The sequence below is a fragment of the Fulmarus glacialis genome, unplaced genomic scaffold (assembly GCF_000690835.1).
Source record: "Fulmarus glacialis isolate BGI_N327 unplaced genomic scaffold, ASM69083v1 scaffold3789, whole genome shotgun sequence".
Classification (NCBI taxonomy): domain Eukaryota; kingdom Metazoa; phylum Chordata; class Aves; order Procellariiformes; family Procellariidae; genus Fulmarus; species Fulmarus glacialis.
This window is the reverse complement of record NW_009235044.1, coordinates 38,534-54,596: the sequence shown is the minus strand read 5'-3', so window position 1 is coordinate 54,596 and position 16,063 is coordinate 38,534. Positions and strand designations below refer to the sequence as shown.

Below are 16,063 nucleotides of genomic sequence, written 5' to 3'. Positions count from 1 at the left end.
CTCAGTCCCACTGAGTCTTGTACCAAATCCTGGGCAATCTGGGTTGGATGTAATTTCTCTCTGGCAAGGTGAACAAAAGGGTGTCGCAACTTCTCTTGTGCTGGGACTTCTCTTGGTTTAGAGACCCAGCTTGTGGGCATGGTGATGGCTTTGGGGGTCATGCAGCTGCCATAGGACTTCTCATACTGCCTCGACTTCTCCAAAGGCAAAGCAGAGGAGGCAGGAGACCGGGTGAAATGATCCTGTGAGCTGTATGTAGTGCACACGCTGCTGTTGAACCACGTGGAGCCAGAGGATCTGTTAGTCCTGTGCATCTGCACGTTTGAGCCACTGAGGTCAACTGAAAATGTGCCAGGGTGGTTGCAGTTGGGACAGGATTACACCTTTGGGATGTAGCCCATGCTTTGAGAACAGGAGTGTCAGGATGTAGCTGAGATTCTGTGTCTGAAAACTCTTTAAGTACCTCTTGCTAGCATTGCAAGTTGAGGGAGGGGGGGAAAATCAACTTAAAGAAATAATCAGGTTTGTGCTTATTCAGTGATACCAAACAAATCAAAGCTTAGCTCATATATTGTCAGTGGTTCCTGTTTCCCCTGCCTGGCTGATTCATTGGCAAATGAAAACTGCTTCTAGAATTATTGGATGTTGTTTTCTCCTGTGCATGACCTGCAGTTATCACAAGTGCATGTTTGCTCTGGTGAAAGAGAGACAGGTTTTATGGTGTTTAGAAGACCAATATTAAGTGGATGCAGGCTTTGAATTGGTATTGGGCCCTAAGAAATGTTGATGAAGACAAAGGTGTTTCTACTACAAGATGATGAATTCCAGTGATGCTTTCTGAGACTGAAAGCCCACTCTCTTGCTGAGCGCTAATCCACCACCAGGCTGGGGAGGTCAGCCTGGGTCACCGTCCTGGAGGTCCTGGTAGAAGAACAGCCTTCCAGAGCTGCTTCCCTGGCTTGCTTTGGACCTGGTCCCTTTCTACCTGTGACCTGTTCCAGCACGTGCCTGTGGAAAGCTTTGGTCTCTGCTCTACTTAGCCTGTGTCCAAACCCATGGAGCCACAAGGACTCGGCATTTGGGTGCCCTTGGCAAGCCTTCTGTGCCCATGAGACTACAGAGCAAGCTTCATGTCCCCCAGCTGTGTCCAGGCTGTCTCTAGAGCTTGGCACTGTTGACCAGCTGCCGTGTGGATACCATTGTCCCTGTTGTAGAGGGCTGTGAGACACCAGATCTGCCAAGCCTTGTGCTTATATGCATACCCAGGAGCTGGGACACTAGTGGTGCTTATTGCTTTCTAGGATGTTAGGGCAGATGCCACCAGCTCTGGTACATGCCTGTAGTGGGTGCAAAACCACTACCCGCATGGGTGTGCAGCTATAGCATGGAGACGCATAAGCACCTATGGGGTACTGCAGGGAGGATCACCCCTCTGGGTCCCCTATAAGGTCAGCTGTCCCCTGGTTCTCATCACCCACCCCCTCGTCCCTCCTGCCCAGGGCCCCCAGACGTGGATCAGCCCTGTGAGCCCAGCCTGCAAGCCTGGAGTCCGGAGCTCCACCTGTACCACATGAACATGACGGTGCCGTGCCCCCAGCCGGACGGCTGCATCCTGGAGCTGCGCTTCCTGCACCCCGTCTACCCTGATTCCCTCACCCTCTGGACCACCTATCTCTCCACGGGCTCTCCCAAGGCCCTGTCTGACATCGAAGTCCTGACAGAGCAGGGGGAGTCCATCCATCTGGGCCCCCTGGACACCTTCTGTGATGTCCCCTTTACTGTGAAGCTCAACATCCCCAAAAAGGTGTTCGGAGTCAAAATCTACACCTTTGATGAGAGGATGGAGATAGACACAGCCCTGCTGACCTCCATGCCCCACAGCTCTCTCTGCTCTGCCTGCAAGCTGATCCAGTACCGAGTCCTCCGCGACCCCCCGTTTGCAAACGGGTCCCCCGCCGCCCCGGCACAGGCGCACCGCCAGTTCATTGACACGTGAGTGACGCGGCTGCGCTGTCGCAGGCTGAGTGGGCGGCTGGGACGGTTTTGATGACCTCCTCGGGTCCTGCCTTTTGAATCCCTGGATGGTTTTGCTTGTGTTTTGTTTTTCCCCCCACGCCGGGAATTATCACGTTCGATGCCATGAGCGGGTTCCCTGTTCGGCATTGAGGAAGCTTGTTGCAGACCCACCATGCTAGCATGACCCTTCCTCATGAGCCCAGGCTAACTAGAAGGAGCTTAATAAACCTGGAAACACTTTCCTCATCAACACAATCAGTGAAATGATTGTTCAAGTTAATGCCACTTCTCCCCAGCTCAGACCCTAGGGAAATAAGGGAAATAAGCAGGAGGCCCACCTGCATGACCTGGCAGAGACCCTCTTCCCACAGTCTCTGCCTCTGGCAGTTTAGAGTACGAAGACGTATGTCAAACTGTGATACTCCATGGGCGCACACATGCATGATTTCTATAGCTGTGGTGAGCAAATCTGTTGCAGATGTATGGGCTGTTCCCTCCTGCTCTTCAAGTCCTCTCTGTTCCTGCAGGGAAGTCACGCCTGGGCAGGTGTACCGCTACCAGGTGCAGGCAGTCTCTGGGACAACCTCAGGAGAAGCCTCCCCACCGCTGGTCCATATCCACGGAGCACCCTACTGTGGGGATGGGAAGGTGACCATGTAAGTCAAGAAACTCAAGCTCTCAGCTGAGGTTCTTTAAGCTGTCGGGTCATCCTGCCCCAAAGAGAAGCACCAGGTTGATCCTCCACCCGTGGGTACTTGCCTGAAGATGCTGCACTGAATCCCTCCAGCAGACTTGACTATAGAGCTTGTGTTTTGTAAAATGCCATGTGCGTAGGAGATGGACAGGGTCTTTTTGAGAAGCAGGATCTGGATGAGGTGTCCAACCTGAACATCCTCCGTGTTTGACTGCAGTGGTTGGGTTCTGGCCCATCTCAGAGAACTGTCATGCAGTCTGACTCCCAAAGGGATCCACCTTCTGGGACTGGCCAATATAACCTTCTGCACAGGGCGCATGGTGGTGGCCCTGCAGGAGTAGGTTCCGCAGCAAGCACAGTCCCACATGGTGTGGTGTCTTTAGAGAGCTGTCTGGTCTCTGCTTAGAGACCCCAAATGATGAGGGATGCACCACCTCTACATTGGGAGGCTCTAGTGGTTCACCTGCTCTGTCTGGGGATAATTATGCCAAATTTCCACATTTCAGCTTTTTCAGACTTCAACTTCCAGGTTACTCAGAATCACTTTCCTTTGGAAACAGCGCTCTCAACAGCGTGAGGAAAGTGGACAATTGAAGCAAGTGCAGGAGGGATTGTGGTATCATTCAAGACCCAGCAAGGCGAAGAGGCTTAAAGCAGGGCTAGCTGCTAAAGTGGTGTAATCTGGTATGGTTTTAGCATGAATTCATACTAGCTCAAGACTTGGTCCGGAAAGAGCAAATGACCACATTAGCTCTGTTGTCAAACCTTAGCATGAATTCATACTAGCTCAAGACTTAGTCCGGAAAGAGCAAATTACCACATTAGCTCTGTTGTCAAACTTGATAGAAAAGTAAGAAGAGCAGAAATGGGTAGATAGCTGCTGAGATTTTTGGCAGGCTTTCCTGTTCCTGAGCTGTTGTGGGGAAGGCCAGGCAGGAAGCTTTGTCTGTGAAAGTTTTTTCCTTTGTACCATATGTGGAACAGTGAGCCAAAGGTGGGAAGATGGGGCACGGCGGATCTTTCCTGTCAGATGAGGGTGGAGCTGGGTGAGCATCACAAGACGTATGTCTGAGGTTTTTTTGCTCCTTGTGTTTTGGGATACGTAACTGTGCACAAAGGAATAGGTACAAATCAAGGCATTTCTGCCAGCTTTTCACATCAGCTCTATTTTCTGCAGTATGGGGACAGAACCTTTTCAAGGAAACTGCATGGGCTTCTTCCTTGTGAGATGCCATGCACGTCAGCTGGGGGCTGATTCTTGTCTCCTCTTGGGCTAAGTCAGCTGGGGGCTGATTCTTGTCTCCTCTTGGGCTAACCTTCTCTCTCTCCCTTCTCCTCCCTCCTCTTCTCCAGCTCCCACTGAAACATCAGCCCCATCTCAGAACCTCCTGCCCTCTCCAACGCTTGCTTTCTCCAGCAGCAAGTCTTTCTGATGCTTGGTTCCCTGCTTCCTCCGTCATATATAGCTTCATTTTCTCTCATAGTTCTTGCCTCAGGTCATGTAAGAAAGTCACAGTACAGTCGTGCCTTCTCCCATATGCTGTGTTTTCAACCTCTTTTTATCCCCTGGCAAGATATGGTGTTTTCTCTCCTCTACCTTATTCCACATGTGGTTCTTCCTCTTCTTCCTGCTTCTGTGGAAATGGAACCAAGATATGGGGTCCTCACTCATGATTGGGCAGAACCACAGGAGTGTTGGGTCACGAGCGGTGTTAACACGTCTGGCTGTTGTCCTCTTAGGAGCCTGGAGGAGGAATGTGATGATGGGGACTTGCTGGATGGAGATGGCTGTTCCAGGAAGTGTAAAAAGGAAAAAGGCTTCAACTGTGTCGGTGAGTCCAAATGGATTGGGACATCCTTTTGAGGCAGGAGTCAAAACTGTACGTTATTCACACCGCTCCTCAGAGCGAGGGTGATGAACCTCATAGCAACAAAACATGGATCTGCAGTTGGAGCGATCCATGGAGCTCGTCAGGCCCTTGTGGTGGGAAATCCCAGGGCTAAATGGCCAGCATGCCTCCTGGGACAGGAGGAGATGTATGTGCCTGGAGCCTGGTTTGTAAACAGGTCATCCCTGGTCTCCTTGCAGGGGAACCAAGCCTGTGCTATGTGCACGATGGGGACGGTGTGTGTGAGCCGTTCGAGAAGACAAGCAGTGTCCTGGACTGTTACACGCCCGACGGATACGTGGATCTGTGGGCAGCGAAAGCCTACGCCTCCCATCAGGACGCAAAGTCCTGCCCTGCTTCCTTGGTCACTGGAGAGCCTGTTGTGAAGGTGAGCGAAGGCATGGCCAAAAAAAAAAAAAAAAGACTTTTCTAGCAAAGCCCGCGCAGTAAAGCTGGGGAAGTCACTGCGGCAAGAGTGTCCTGAGGCAAAACCAAAATCTTCAGAGCAGCTCTGGAAGTGTTTATTGATTACTATATTCCTATGCAGGGAGCCAGTAGAAGGCCCTGGGCATTTCTCACACCCCTCTTTCAGTAGTGGTCCCTAAGCCCAGGAACTGCAGTCCATGGAGGGGTGTTTCGCCAAGGCAGGGAACCCCTCCCCTGACCACGCAGTTTGCTAAACAGTGACTACCCCCATCCCACCAGTTAAACGCACAACTTTGAGCGTATGAGTAGTCCCACTGTCAGTTTGAAAAAAAAAAAAAATCCCGTAAGTCTGATACCTTATGAGGTCAGGGCCTGAAAGGATAAAATCACCCATACACCGGCATCTGTGCTGCTCTCAAACTCTCTGATCTGAAGCCAAGGAAAAAATCGATGGGAGAATTCCCATCTTTCATATAGGCTTCGGAGCAGGGCCTGGAGGTCTAGGGCAGGATTTTGCCTGATCGGTGTTAACATGGTGTGTGTATGTTCTTTCCTAGCAAGCTGAAGAAGGGCAAGGAATATGTAGAGGGGTCATATTTAGCCCTTTATAGATGTGTTTCTATTGACCTGATGTAAGGAACAATCTTGAGACCTACAGCGTGATTAAACTGCCCAGATGTGCATGTCTGATGAGATGCCTTGGGCTCAGGTGTCTGTTTCTCTAGAACGACGCACGTATGTCCCAGGTTTTGTCTGCCAGGCCTATGGGGATGTCTGGGAGACCACAGAGCGTGGAATGGCACAGAAGGCTGGTATTTGGGCAAATGAATCACACCTTCGGATCTCATCAACCCAGCCAAAATCAGGAGGCTGCGGTCTTACCTACCATCTCAAAGCTTGGCTCGTTATTTCTTACTCAGCCCCACAGACACCATGGGGTCCTTAAACAGCATATTTACGGCACCTCAAAATGGCAAAGGCCTCCTGTGCACGTGTGTGGGTGGTGAGATGTGACTCCTGCTTAGGAACCTGCATCCTAATTGTCTTCATGCTAGGAACCAACTTGGGATCCTTCTCAATGTTTGCTGAGTCTTCCTTAAGGTTTTGTAGGTGCCATTTCTTTCTCTCACTTTCCTTGCTTCTTTCTGAATTGAAATAAATCTCTCCTTTCAGGTATGTAAATCTCACCTTCATGATGTGCCAAAAGACCTTTCCCTGGCTGCTTGGTTCCCCTGCGCTCCCAGCCAAGACAATGCTCAGCATCCAGAAGAGGAGAGGATGCCCTCGGGCGATGAGGGAGTTTGGCTCAAGGTAAGTGAGGATGCGTGGTCAGGCACAGAAGGATTTGCTTGTCTTTGCCCCAGCACTTTGTCACCAAAGACCCATCCTTTTCTGTCCTGTAGGAGCTAAAGCAGTCTTAAAAACTTCTCAGATAGGACTTCATATCCTACTGAACTCTTCGCAAACCCCAAATGCCTGTGGCTGGGTCTTATGTGGTTGCCCCGTCCCCACTGTGAACAGCAAACCTATCCTGGGGCAGATTGCCAGGAGAAGGGCTGTGCCCGAAACCAGAAGCCCACAGAAATGTGTTGAGGCTGAGAAACAACTTGCTTCTGACTATTCCCTGCAGTCAAGCTGTGCCGTTACACCCGCAAAGGGTGGGCACAGGCTGTCTTTAAAGTCCTGCTTGCCTTTGTTCCCCACGGCTATGAAGAGCAACAGAGGGTAGCTGCTGGATATACTCTGCCATCCTGCGGGGTCCTGAGCACTCCAGGTTGCTGCTGAGCACCCTGAGCCCACAGCAATCAACTGTGGCATGCAGGTCCTCCTGCCCCCCCGGTGACTCCAGACCAAAGGAGGCACTTCTGTGCCCAAGATGCTGGTCCTGCAGCCCAATGGGGCTGGGGGCGACCTTTGGGAGGGCACCTGGAGGGTCAAACCTCTCTGTCCCAGGAGCAGGACAGAGGAGAGCTGAGGGTTAGGCCAACGTGATTTTTTTACAGCGTTGATTTTCTGACCACAGAGGCAGTTTGGAGGTTTCATGGCTGTTGCCTGATGTTACTGGAAAGCTGGGTTCTGGCGTGCTGCTTCCTCTGCAGTTTGAGGGGCACCTTGCCCTGCTTTGCTGGAGGTTGTCTAGAGAGGACCTCTTCCCGAGACGCTCGGGCGACTTGGTGAATCGTCCAACCTGAGTCAATAAACGTGGCGATTGCCTCTGGGGTCCTCTGTCTCTCCAAAGATCTTCCTTTAACTGGGTGGTTTTTTTCTTTCTTCCTTGTCTCTGTGCTCACGACCTACTTTCCAGCTTCAGTCTCTGGCCATGACAAATGTGCCTCCTTTCTTCCTTTGCTAGCGAGAAAGCAGCAATCTCCTCCTCTGCCCTACCTAGATGAAAGCTTGCTTTCCACTTCTCACCAGGGGTTAAAGCATGTTCCAGTTTTATTGGAGCTTGTGGTCAGTTCTCTTCCTCTATGGATGTTTATATTAAAGACTTTCATTACTGGTTCTCCATGCTCTCTCTAGGAGTGCTATTATTTTCCGCCCATAAAATTATTTATGGACTAGTAATAAATATGCCCTTTTTCTTTTTTTTTCTTTTTTTTTTTTCCCTTTTTTTAATAGAGTTTGCCTGATTGGTAACATATTGGGTTAGGAAAGACAGCTTCTTGTTGACAATTTGCCTAGCACACCCGCCTGCCCGGACAGGAACGGTGCTGTTCGTGCACATGCATATCCACGTGTGCATGGTGTTTTGTGGCCACCAACTCCCATGGCCATTTTAAAGCTGTTGCACCTGTGTCACCCGGGTTAAAGCCACACCGCAAAACTCATCGGGTGGTAGGAATTGCTTCCTACGGTGTTTCTCAAGAGGTGGCACCAATGAGCAAGGGAAAGGTTGGGTCGTGCTGTAAAGGGGGCTGGGGCTGGAGGCAAGAGTGGGCCACCTAACAAAGCATCTACCATGCACCTTGGGTCTGTCTGCAGATGGGAATAGTTATGATTTGCAGATCTCAGGCCATGCTTTGTTCTTAGTTTCTAACACATCCGAAGAGGAGAGAAATCAAAATCACTTGTAAGCAAGTCAGGACGCAGGATATGCAGGAAATTAAACAGAAAGGGGGAGAGGGAGGGACAAAAATGAAGAAGATAACCTGCTGTGGCCAGGCACATAATACATATTTAAAAAAAAAAAAAAGAATTGGGACGTTAGTCAAGTCAGCTGCCGTTGGTCTTACTTGGGGCCAGTGTCCTTCACCTCCAAGTGATCGCTTCACCTCCAAGTCGATGCGCTGTAGGAAGGGAAGGACTAAACCCTCTCCCTTAAGTTGTGTAGTCCAGGGAAAGCCTCACCTGACTTCTCCAACCATCTCTCCTCCTCTGAGGAACCGCGCCTGGAGGAGTGAGCAGCAGGTGGCTGGGTTAAAATCGGCTGGCTCCTTGGGGTTCCCGGCTGCAGCTCTGTCCTGGGGGGCTCCTTGGAGCAAGCTCTGAGCACTGCTGGCTCTTCTTCATCTTTCCTCCCTTCTTGCTTTCTCTTCTCATCAGCTTCTGAGCTCAGGTGGGGAGGCAGTGAGGATATACCAAACAAAAAAAGAGGGCAGCTTCAGCCTCCTGGTCCACTCCTTGCAGCAGGGCCAGCCCCGCGTGAGAGCAAGCCCTGGCCAAGGGAGCGTGTAGACAGCCTTGGGGACTTGCTCACGGGATGTTTGCTGCCGAGCACCTCCCCGCAGGGTGGGAGCCCTGGGATGAAGCCCAAGGTTTCTTCCCGCTCCTGTGCGTGAGCAATGCCTGGCGTGGCACAAACCACCCCGAGGCTGGGCTGCCGTCATGCATCGGGTGGTTGTCCCCTTCCGCTCCCGCAGTCTGCTCCTTAGGCTGTGCCTGGCCAGCCAGGACTTGTCCTCCTCCGAAATACACCTTCGCCTTCAGTTTCTGGGCTCCCTCCACACTGGCATTCAATAAAAACACTCCATAGGGTGGGTCTTGATCAAAACACATCTCGGCACTGGGTGGGGGGCACCAGGGTGGGGGAGAAAAACATTTCTATCCTCTTACTTCCAAAGAACATCTGCCCTGCCATGATTGATGCCGTGAGTTTCCCGGCTGCCTCCTGTAGCCTTTGGGGCTGTAGACAAGTGGGGAGCTGTCGGCTCTCCTAGCAGGCAGGACTTCTTCCCACAAATCTTTCCGCATGTTGGCTGATGGACAGTTTGCAGTCACTCCGGGTACTGGGGCTGTTCTTTGGCTTTTTTTTCTTTTTAATGGAAATATTTCGGTGGCAGGGCTGGTAGCTGTGCTCTCTGGGTGCCTGACCGGCACCGTGCTGGGTGGGAGTCAGAGCCTGGGGAAGGGAGGGCAGAAAAGGGGTTATCCAGGTCTTGGTTAAGCGTTGCTCAATTTTAAGAGCAGCAAATGTGGAAGCTGGGAAGATGCCATAAATTTATGGCAAGGCAGGACTGATACACGTGGGGAAGACCAGTAAAATGCAGAAGGGGAATTAGGAGGGAAAGGACTGTGTTCCTGCACCCTTCCTTCCCTCCTCTCTCTCTTCCCACCCATTTGCTGCCGTGCGTATCTGCAGCCTCTGACCCCCTAACCCTGCTCCCGCTCTCTCCCCGCGCTCCCTCTTTCTCTCCCTCTTGCATATATGGGATCAGAAAGACTATATTTGGGATGCGGGCTCTCAGGGTCTCTCTTGCCCTCCTGCCCAGGTGTGCTTTGAGAGACCCGCGGTGCCCACTTCCCTCCTGGTCTTCCTGGCCTCTGACGGCACCGTTCCAAGCAAGCAGCGCAAGCCGAGGGTGACCGTCCAGCTGAGCGATGTAGATGGGCTGAACCACTCTTTGGGTGAGCATCCTATGGGCTGTGGCACCGGTCCATGCTGTCCCGGCAGGGACACCAGGAGTCCCTACCATTGCTGCGATCTCTCACTGAGTTGGGTGCTGGTGTCCCCTGTCCCCCCTTGCAGCATCTTCTGCTTCCTAAGCCGGTCTGTTGGGATGTGTGGGGGAGCAGAAGTAGTAAATCAAAAGCAGAGAAAATATCCTTGGAGCTGAGCTAGCGGCTTCTTTCTGTGCCCCATCTTGCAGGGATGTACGAGCTGTCATGCCAGCACAACCCGCTTGTCATCAACGTGACCCATGGCCAGGAGAACCCATCCCACCGGGCTGCTTCGGTGCTGCTCAACTTCTCCTCCCCATTCGTGGGCATCGCAGCCGTGGCCTTGCGGACATCAGCTCAGCCTGGCTCTGACCCCACCACCTGCCTTCTACAACATGAGGAGGGACATGGCCACCAGCGCTACAGGTAAGGTCTCCTCGGGGCACTTCCCAACGGGCACCCAGAGTACCTCTCTCCTCTGGGGCTTTGCGCTTCAGTCCTGGAGTTTTTGCCTACTGAGCGTTTCGTGACTGTTCTCAGGTGGCTTTTGAGGTGCTGCTGGAAAATCCAGCGTAATGAGACTCGATTTGCTTATCTCTCTATGGGAGGGAAAGCAGGAAAACAGATTTTGTGCGTGGCCTGTGCATCTGCGCAAAACTGCATTAAGGGACCGCTCCCTGGTGGGAAAACCAAGCTCCCTCTGCTAAGGAGTTGTTGCTGAGGGTTGCTGCTGAAGCTGAAATGTAGGCTTTTTCCACATGTGCTTTATAATCTCGGTCTCCATCCATCCCAGTCTTCCCCAGACTGCAGGAGGTGGGGATGAATCTTCCCCGGCTGCAGCTCTCCATCTCCTCCTCCCCGTGCTGGCTCCCTGTCCGTCCCAGGCTCCTCACCAAGTCTCACGCCGTCCCTGTCGTAACGAAGCGATAACAATAATAGTAGCAACAGCACTTTAATTTATTGACGTCTGGCGCTTGCAGGCGTCTGCCTGTCTTTGTAACGCAGCGAGCAAGAGGCGGCGTTTGCAGAACAGGCGCTGCTCTCCGAGAGGGTCGTGCTGGCAAAGGGACGGGGAAGGACCGTCGTCCAAGATAGGCTGAATAAACAAGGCAGAAAGAGCGTGCCGAGGAGAGGCGTGGGCCCGCAGGGTAACGAAAGGATGGTGCTCAGCTCTGTCCTAGAGGGGTAGTGCCAAGTCTGGCTTTGCTTTCGGGTCCCAGGCTCCCTGAAGTGACAAGTGTGCCGATCCAGGGCTCTGGTTCAGCCAGTTACTCAAACTGCACCACTGGGAATACTGATTTTGGGTCCAAGCTTTGCTGGAGCTGTGGGGGCGTTAAGAGTGAAGGGCTTTGGCGAGGGTCATCGCGTCGCTGCTACTGTCATTTTTCTTCTGTCGAGGGCCCTGGATGGAAGAACATCCCCAATAATGAATGAGCGTGCGTGTGTTTGTCTAAAAGCTTGTGGGATCGTGGTACAATTGATTTATGTAGAGTTCTGGAAACCATGAATATCCTGCAGTTGCTTTCTACTTTCTTTTTTTTTTTTTTAAGTGCATGTGTGATTTATACAGAAGCATAAATCTTAGTGAGTCAGCATATAAATATTATTCTCAGCCTTACATTAAAGGATCAGCGTCCACCTGAAATGCAGTCTGCTTCCTCCTGGTAGCCGTTACAGCTATATACACACATGCTTCTAAGACCCCAGCCAACTGATGTGGTTTTTCAATTACGTTTTCTCATCCTTTAAAATAATTTTGCGCTCTCATTGCTTGAGAGCTTCCCCCTCCGCCTCAGAAGTGACTGCAAGGAGGAACAGACTGACCGGATGCAACTGAGCATCGCCTATGGATGGGGAAGAAGCTCGCATAGGGACAAATAAGGAGGAAAGTAGATGTTTTTTCTCTTAAAAGTCTCATTATAGCTGAAGCACAAGCCAGCTCCCCTGTCACCAAAGCGCACGGAGCTGCGTGCTGTCCCCTTCGCGTGGGCAGGGCAGGACCCAGCAGGATCCTCACATCTTCTCGTCCTCCTCTCGCTGTCGTCCTGCGGGCTCCCCGTGGCCTCGGCTTAGCTGCTGTACGCTGAATTGCAGGTTACACACGTGCCCTTAGCAAACACTCGGAGTAAATCGGATCCCCAGGTTTTTTGGTGTAGGAAATGCTATTTATAGTATTGGTTTTCTGGACAAAAGGTTTGAGTATTTAGAGGCTTACAGTCTCCAGTAGTCTCATTAATAGTAAAGGATCTGCCTCTGTTAAGTCAGGAAACATCCAAGTAATCCCCCCTTATTATAATTTAAAAATCTATTTCATCTCCAAAACAGCAGTATTTTTATTTTTAAGGGCTAATAATCCATTTCACATAAGGCAGGTGGACTCTGGGGGGAAAAAAATCCCCTATAAAAATCCAGGAATATAAAATCTTAAGAAGTTTAGAGACGTTCAACTGTAACAGATCACAGAAGATCTGTGTTATTCTTCTAAAGAACTAAATTGACCGTTCGCACACACCCAGCTTCATATACACAGTACGTGCATGCGAGTGCTTTCCTAAAATAACCCAAGAAAGGGACAGTTACAAAAGCAACAAAGAAGCGAGGTTTCCTGACTTCAGTCTAGAAATGCTTATTGCCAAAATAATAAATATATGACAGCTTGGTATTTTTGTAGCATCTTTCATCTTGAAGGATTTCGGCGTGCTTTGCAGGCTGGGGAAAACAAAGAGATCATGGTTTTGCTGATGAAATGCAGCCATCTCCAGGTCAGGATGCAGCAGGCGTTTGAAGCTAGAAAAGTACATCCTTGTTTTGCAAAAAGAGTTGCCTTTCTGCTTTCGGACCCGCTTGAGGCACTGAAGGTTGGAAGAGCACTTGCAGACCAAAGCAGCGTGGTGTCCCTCCCTGGCACCTTGCTACCGGCACCAGGAACCCCTCAATACTGTCTCTGCCGGCAGCTCACGGCTCTTCTTTGCTTTCTGTACCCAGTCGCAACCTTAGGAGGTCAAGCAGAAGTTGGACTTTTAGCGAGTTTCCACCCAGGAAACTCAAACTCTCCAGCTTTCATCGTTTTCTTTGTATTTTAAAACTGAGCCACAGTCCCTCCTGTTTTCCTTGGTACAGGCTATATACTGAACCAGGGGAACATAGTTCATTTCCTCCATTATGTTTATTTTTAGCTTGGTTTTATTTTTAGTGTGTTTTATTTTATGTTAGCATATGCTGGGAAATGCCTTGGCGAGTGAACAGGAAAGGTGCTACCAAATGCAATCTGCGTTGTGTTTTTATTTCCTGTGCGAGTGCCCGCCCCTGCTCCCCCAAAAGTGGGTTTAACGCATCAAGGGCAGTCTGGTTTGGATTCCTTTTATTTGGCAAGTAGGTGTGAGGGAGAGAAAATCAAACGGAGGCAGGGGGTTGTTTACATATTTTCAATTGTTAAACTTTATTTAGGGAAGAGGGCCATTTCCCAAGCAGGTTTTATTTGGTTTGTTTTCTTTCTTCCAGGCGCCAAATTTATACAGGGTCAATTTATGAACCATGTCTGTGCTGGTGTGAAAATTTGTGGGGACCCTGGGTAGAGATGCTGGTGTTTCCTTGCCTTCCCTCTGGCCTAGGGTGCCCCATGGTCAGGGACCATGGACGATGTGGATGGACACTTACTTTGGGATCCCAAGGTCACCCCCGGTGGGCTGGGACACGCTCAGGTCAAGATGTATCTCCATCCCCACTCTGTCCTCCCAGCTAGCGTCTGCTCAGGCTCTTCTTGCATGTACAGTGCAGCTGGCATTGAGTTGTCTGCCATGAGGACAGCACGTATTGCCTGGACGTCTGGTCCCTGCTTCTCGCAGGCAAACGCAGCCTCCTGGGTGCAGCATGAGGCCCATCAGAGCAGGTTGTGTCTATACTGCACCATTCACATCCTCTCTCCTTGGCCTGGAGGAATAAACTTCCCAAGAACCAAGCCCAGAATCCTGATCACCACCTTTCCTGCGGCATGGGCTCACCTCAGCCTTTGGCTCTGCCCTTGAGACCTCTCAAGGTGCCTCTCCTCTGGCAGCAAAGCCTGTTGACCTGTGGCATTTCTCTTGTGGGTCCCTGACTGGCTGATGGGCAGTGGTGGCCAAGGATCTACTGTAGGACTTGATCATTCACTTCAACCGGTGGCTTCACTGTCTAGCTGCAAGGTGGCAAGGGAAACCCTTGGAGGTACAAGGACCATTTTCATGGGCTGCTCCCTTCCATTTGCTCTCTGCAGCCTGGTCAGCTTCTTCAATTTAATGCTTTATATGCGCTTTTCTTAGGATGCTCAAGATATCTTCTGCCTTTAGTATCATAGAATCATTAAGGTTGGAAAAGACCTCTAAGATCATCGAGTCCAACCGTCAACCCAACACCACCATGCCCACTAAACCATGTCCCTGAGACTAGCCAGTCCCACCTAGAAAAAAATATCTCCCAACACCAATTTGATTTTGAGTCAGACACAGAGGATGAACAGCTTACAGACAGGGTGCTTGGTGTTACCTCATGGGAAGGGCCACCCAGTCTTGCTGCAAGCATGGCCAACCCCTCATACATCGAGGGAAGGTGAATTACGACACAGAGCAGTTGTGTGCTGCAAGGCACATTTCCTTCCTGACCCCGGCACAGCTCCCGGTGAAACCCTGAAGCTTGATCTCGACTCCTTTATTCTCTTACCACTATGGACATTATGTGCCCTTCCCGCGTCCAGCGAAGAAGGGAACAAGCTGGGACACCCCAAGGTTTGCCTGCAGAGCCCTCGCTGTACCGCTGCAGCCAGCCTGTCCCCGTTCTGCCCTGCCTTCCCTAATGTCACGTGCAGGTACGAGCATTCTTCACAGAAACCAGATGAAACGTGTCCTTCAGCAGGCTCTTATCTCACCTTACAGGCTGCAGGAGGTGAGGAGTCCACCATCTCCCCCGCTGAGCTATTCTGACATGCGGTAACGCTCTCTGCTGAGAAGTTGCCTCTGAGTTCAAGATGAAAGTTGTTGCTTTTGCTCCATCCTTGTCAGAAAGGTCTAAACACCTCCTGCCAGCAGACTCCTTTTCTGTCTCTATGTGTCTGTACAGAGTGGTCAGATCCTCTCGCTATCTCCTCTCTGTCATGATAAATATTTTTTTTTTTCCTTCTTAAATCTCATAGCGTAAGTCTTGCAGTGGCTGTGGCTTCTGCTTGCAGCTCCCTTTTGAAATCCCTCTGCTATTTCTACATCCTTCTTGGTGGCGGGCGTGGATCAGAAGTGAATTCCTCTGGACAAGAGAGGGAGTAGCAGGAGTAAGGTCCAGCATGTTGCCGTGGGGATCGGGTGTGGATAAAGGTGGTCTCTGGGATAGCTGAATATGGACCCTTGAGGAATACTGGCAGATAAATCCTACCTGCGTGCTGCTCTCTGGATGGGCAGGTGGGCCATCTGCCTTCAGGAAGGAGTCAGGCCAACTCTTCTCAGGGGTGATGAAGGTATGTTCTGTCCTGCCTCAGGTTGGGAAGCTGGCTAGACCAAAGTTGACATCCCCTTCAGCCTCGCTTTCTGTGCTTCTACAAATCTGTTTTGGTGTAGCAAGGAACAAAAAACCACGGAAAGGAACTGTCTGGAAATATATTAAGATCGATCTGCTCTTGCTTCTGTTTCTGCCACTATGGCTACAGAGGGGCCAACAGGTCATTTGACATCTTACTGGTTCCTTTTCTCTATCTGTGAGGTAGATGGCAGTGGATGACTCACAGGGATGTTATTTTTTTGCCAAGTTTCTTTGGGAGTCACGTACAGAAGCAAATATCTTTTCTTGAGGTGGCAACCTCAATGAAGATTGTAATCAAGAAGCATCACCACCGTTGGGTCTGTACATGTAGCCTGCTCCCACAAGGATGGTTGCCATCAGATTTACTGGAAAAGTGAGACCTTTCCCCTTCACAAGAAACATGCCTGAAGGGAGAAATTCCCAAGTATTTCCAAAACACCTTTTCTCATTTCCTAGCTATTTTCTTTTGCTAGACCACATTTGGGGTAAACATCTTTTATCTCACTGATGTTCAGTGCTACAATCCAGATTCCACCAGAGTACATGCAGTGACTACTTTTAACTTCGGGATATTTGGCTGAAGCCTTTACCTTTCCATCAACATCCCCTATAACCC

The 16,063-nt window shown here is 50.7% G+C and overlaps 1 protein-coding gene across 1 annotated transcript in view; it reads left to right on the top strand.

The window, feature by feature from the left end:
- Nucleotides 1–16,063, top strand: part of PAPPA2 (pappalysin 2) — a gene marked incomplete at its 5' end in the record, with an annotated part of 64,532 nt that overhangs the window by 10,076 nt on the left and 38,393 nt on the right. Inside the window, 6 exons of the mRNA XM_009585837.1 lie at nt 1,500–1,992; nt 2,544–2,672; nt 4,451–4,542; nt 4,800–4,987; nt 9,738–9,873; nt 10,116–10,332. Of these exons, the coding sequence (XP_009584132.1) occupies nt 1,500–1,992; nt 2,544–2,672; nt 4,451–4,542; nt 4,800–4,987; nt 9,738–9,873; nt 10,116–10,332 (1,255 nt within the window). The remainder of the gene's footprint in view (nt 1–1,499; nt 1,993–2,543; nt 2,673–4,450; nt 4,543–4,799; nt 4,988–9,737; nt 9,874–10,115; nt 10,333–16,063) is intronic.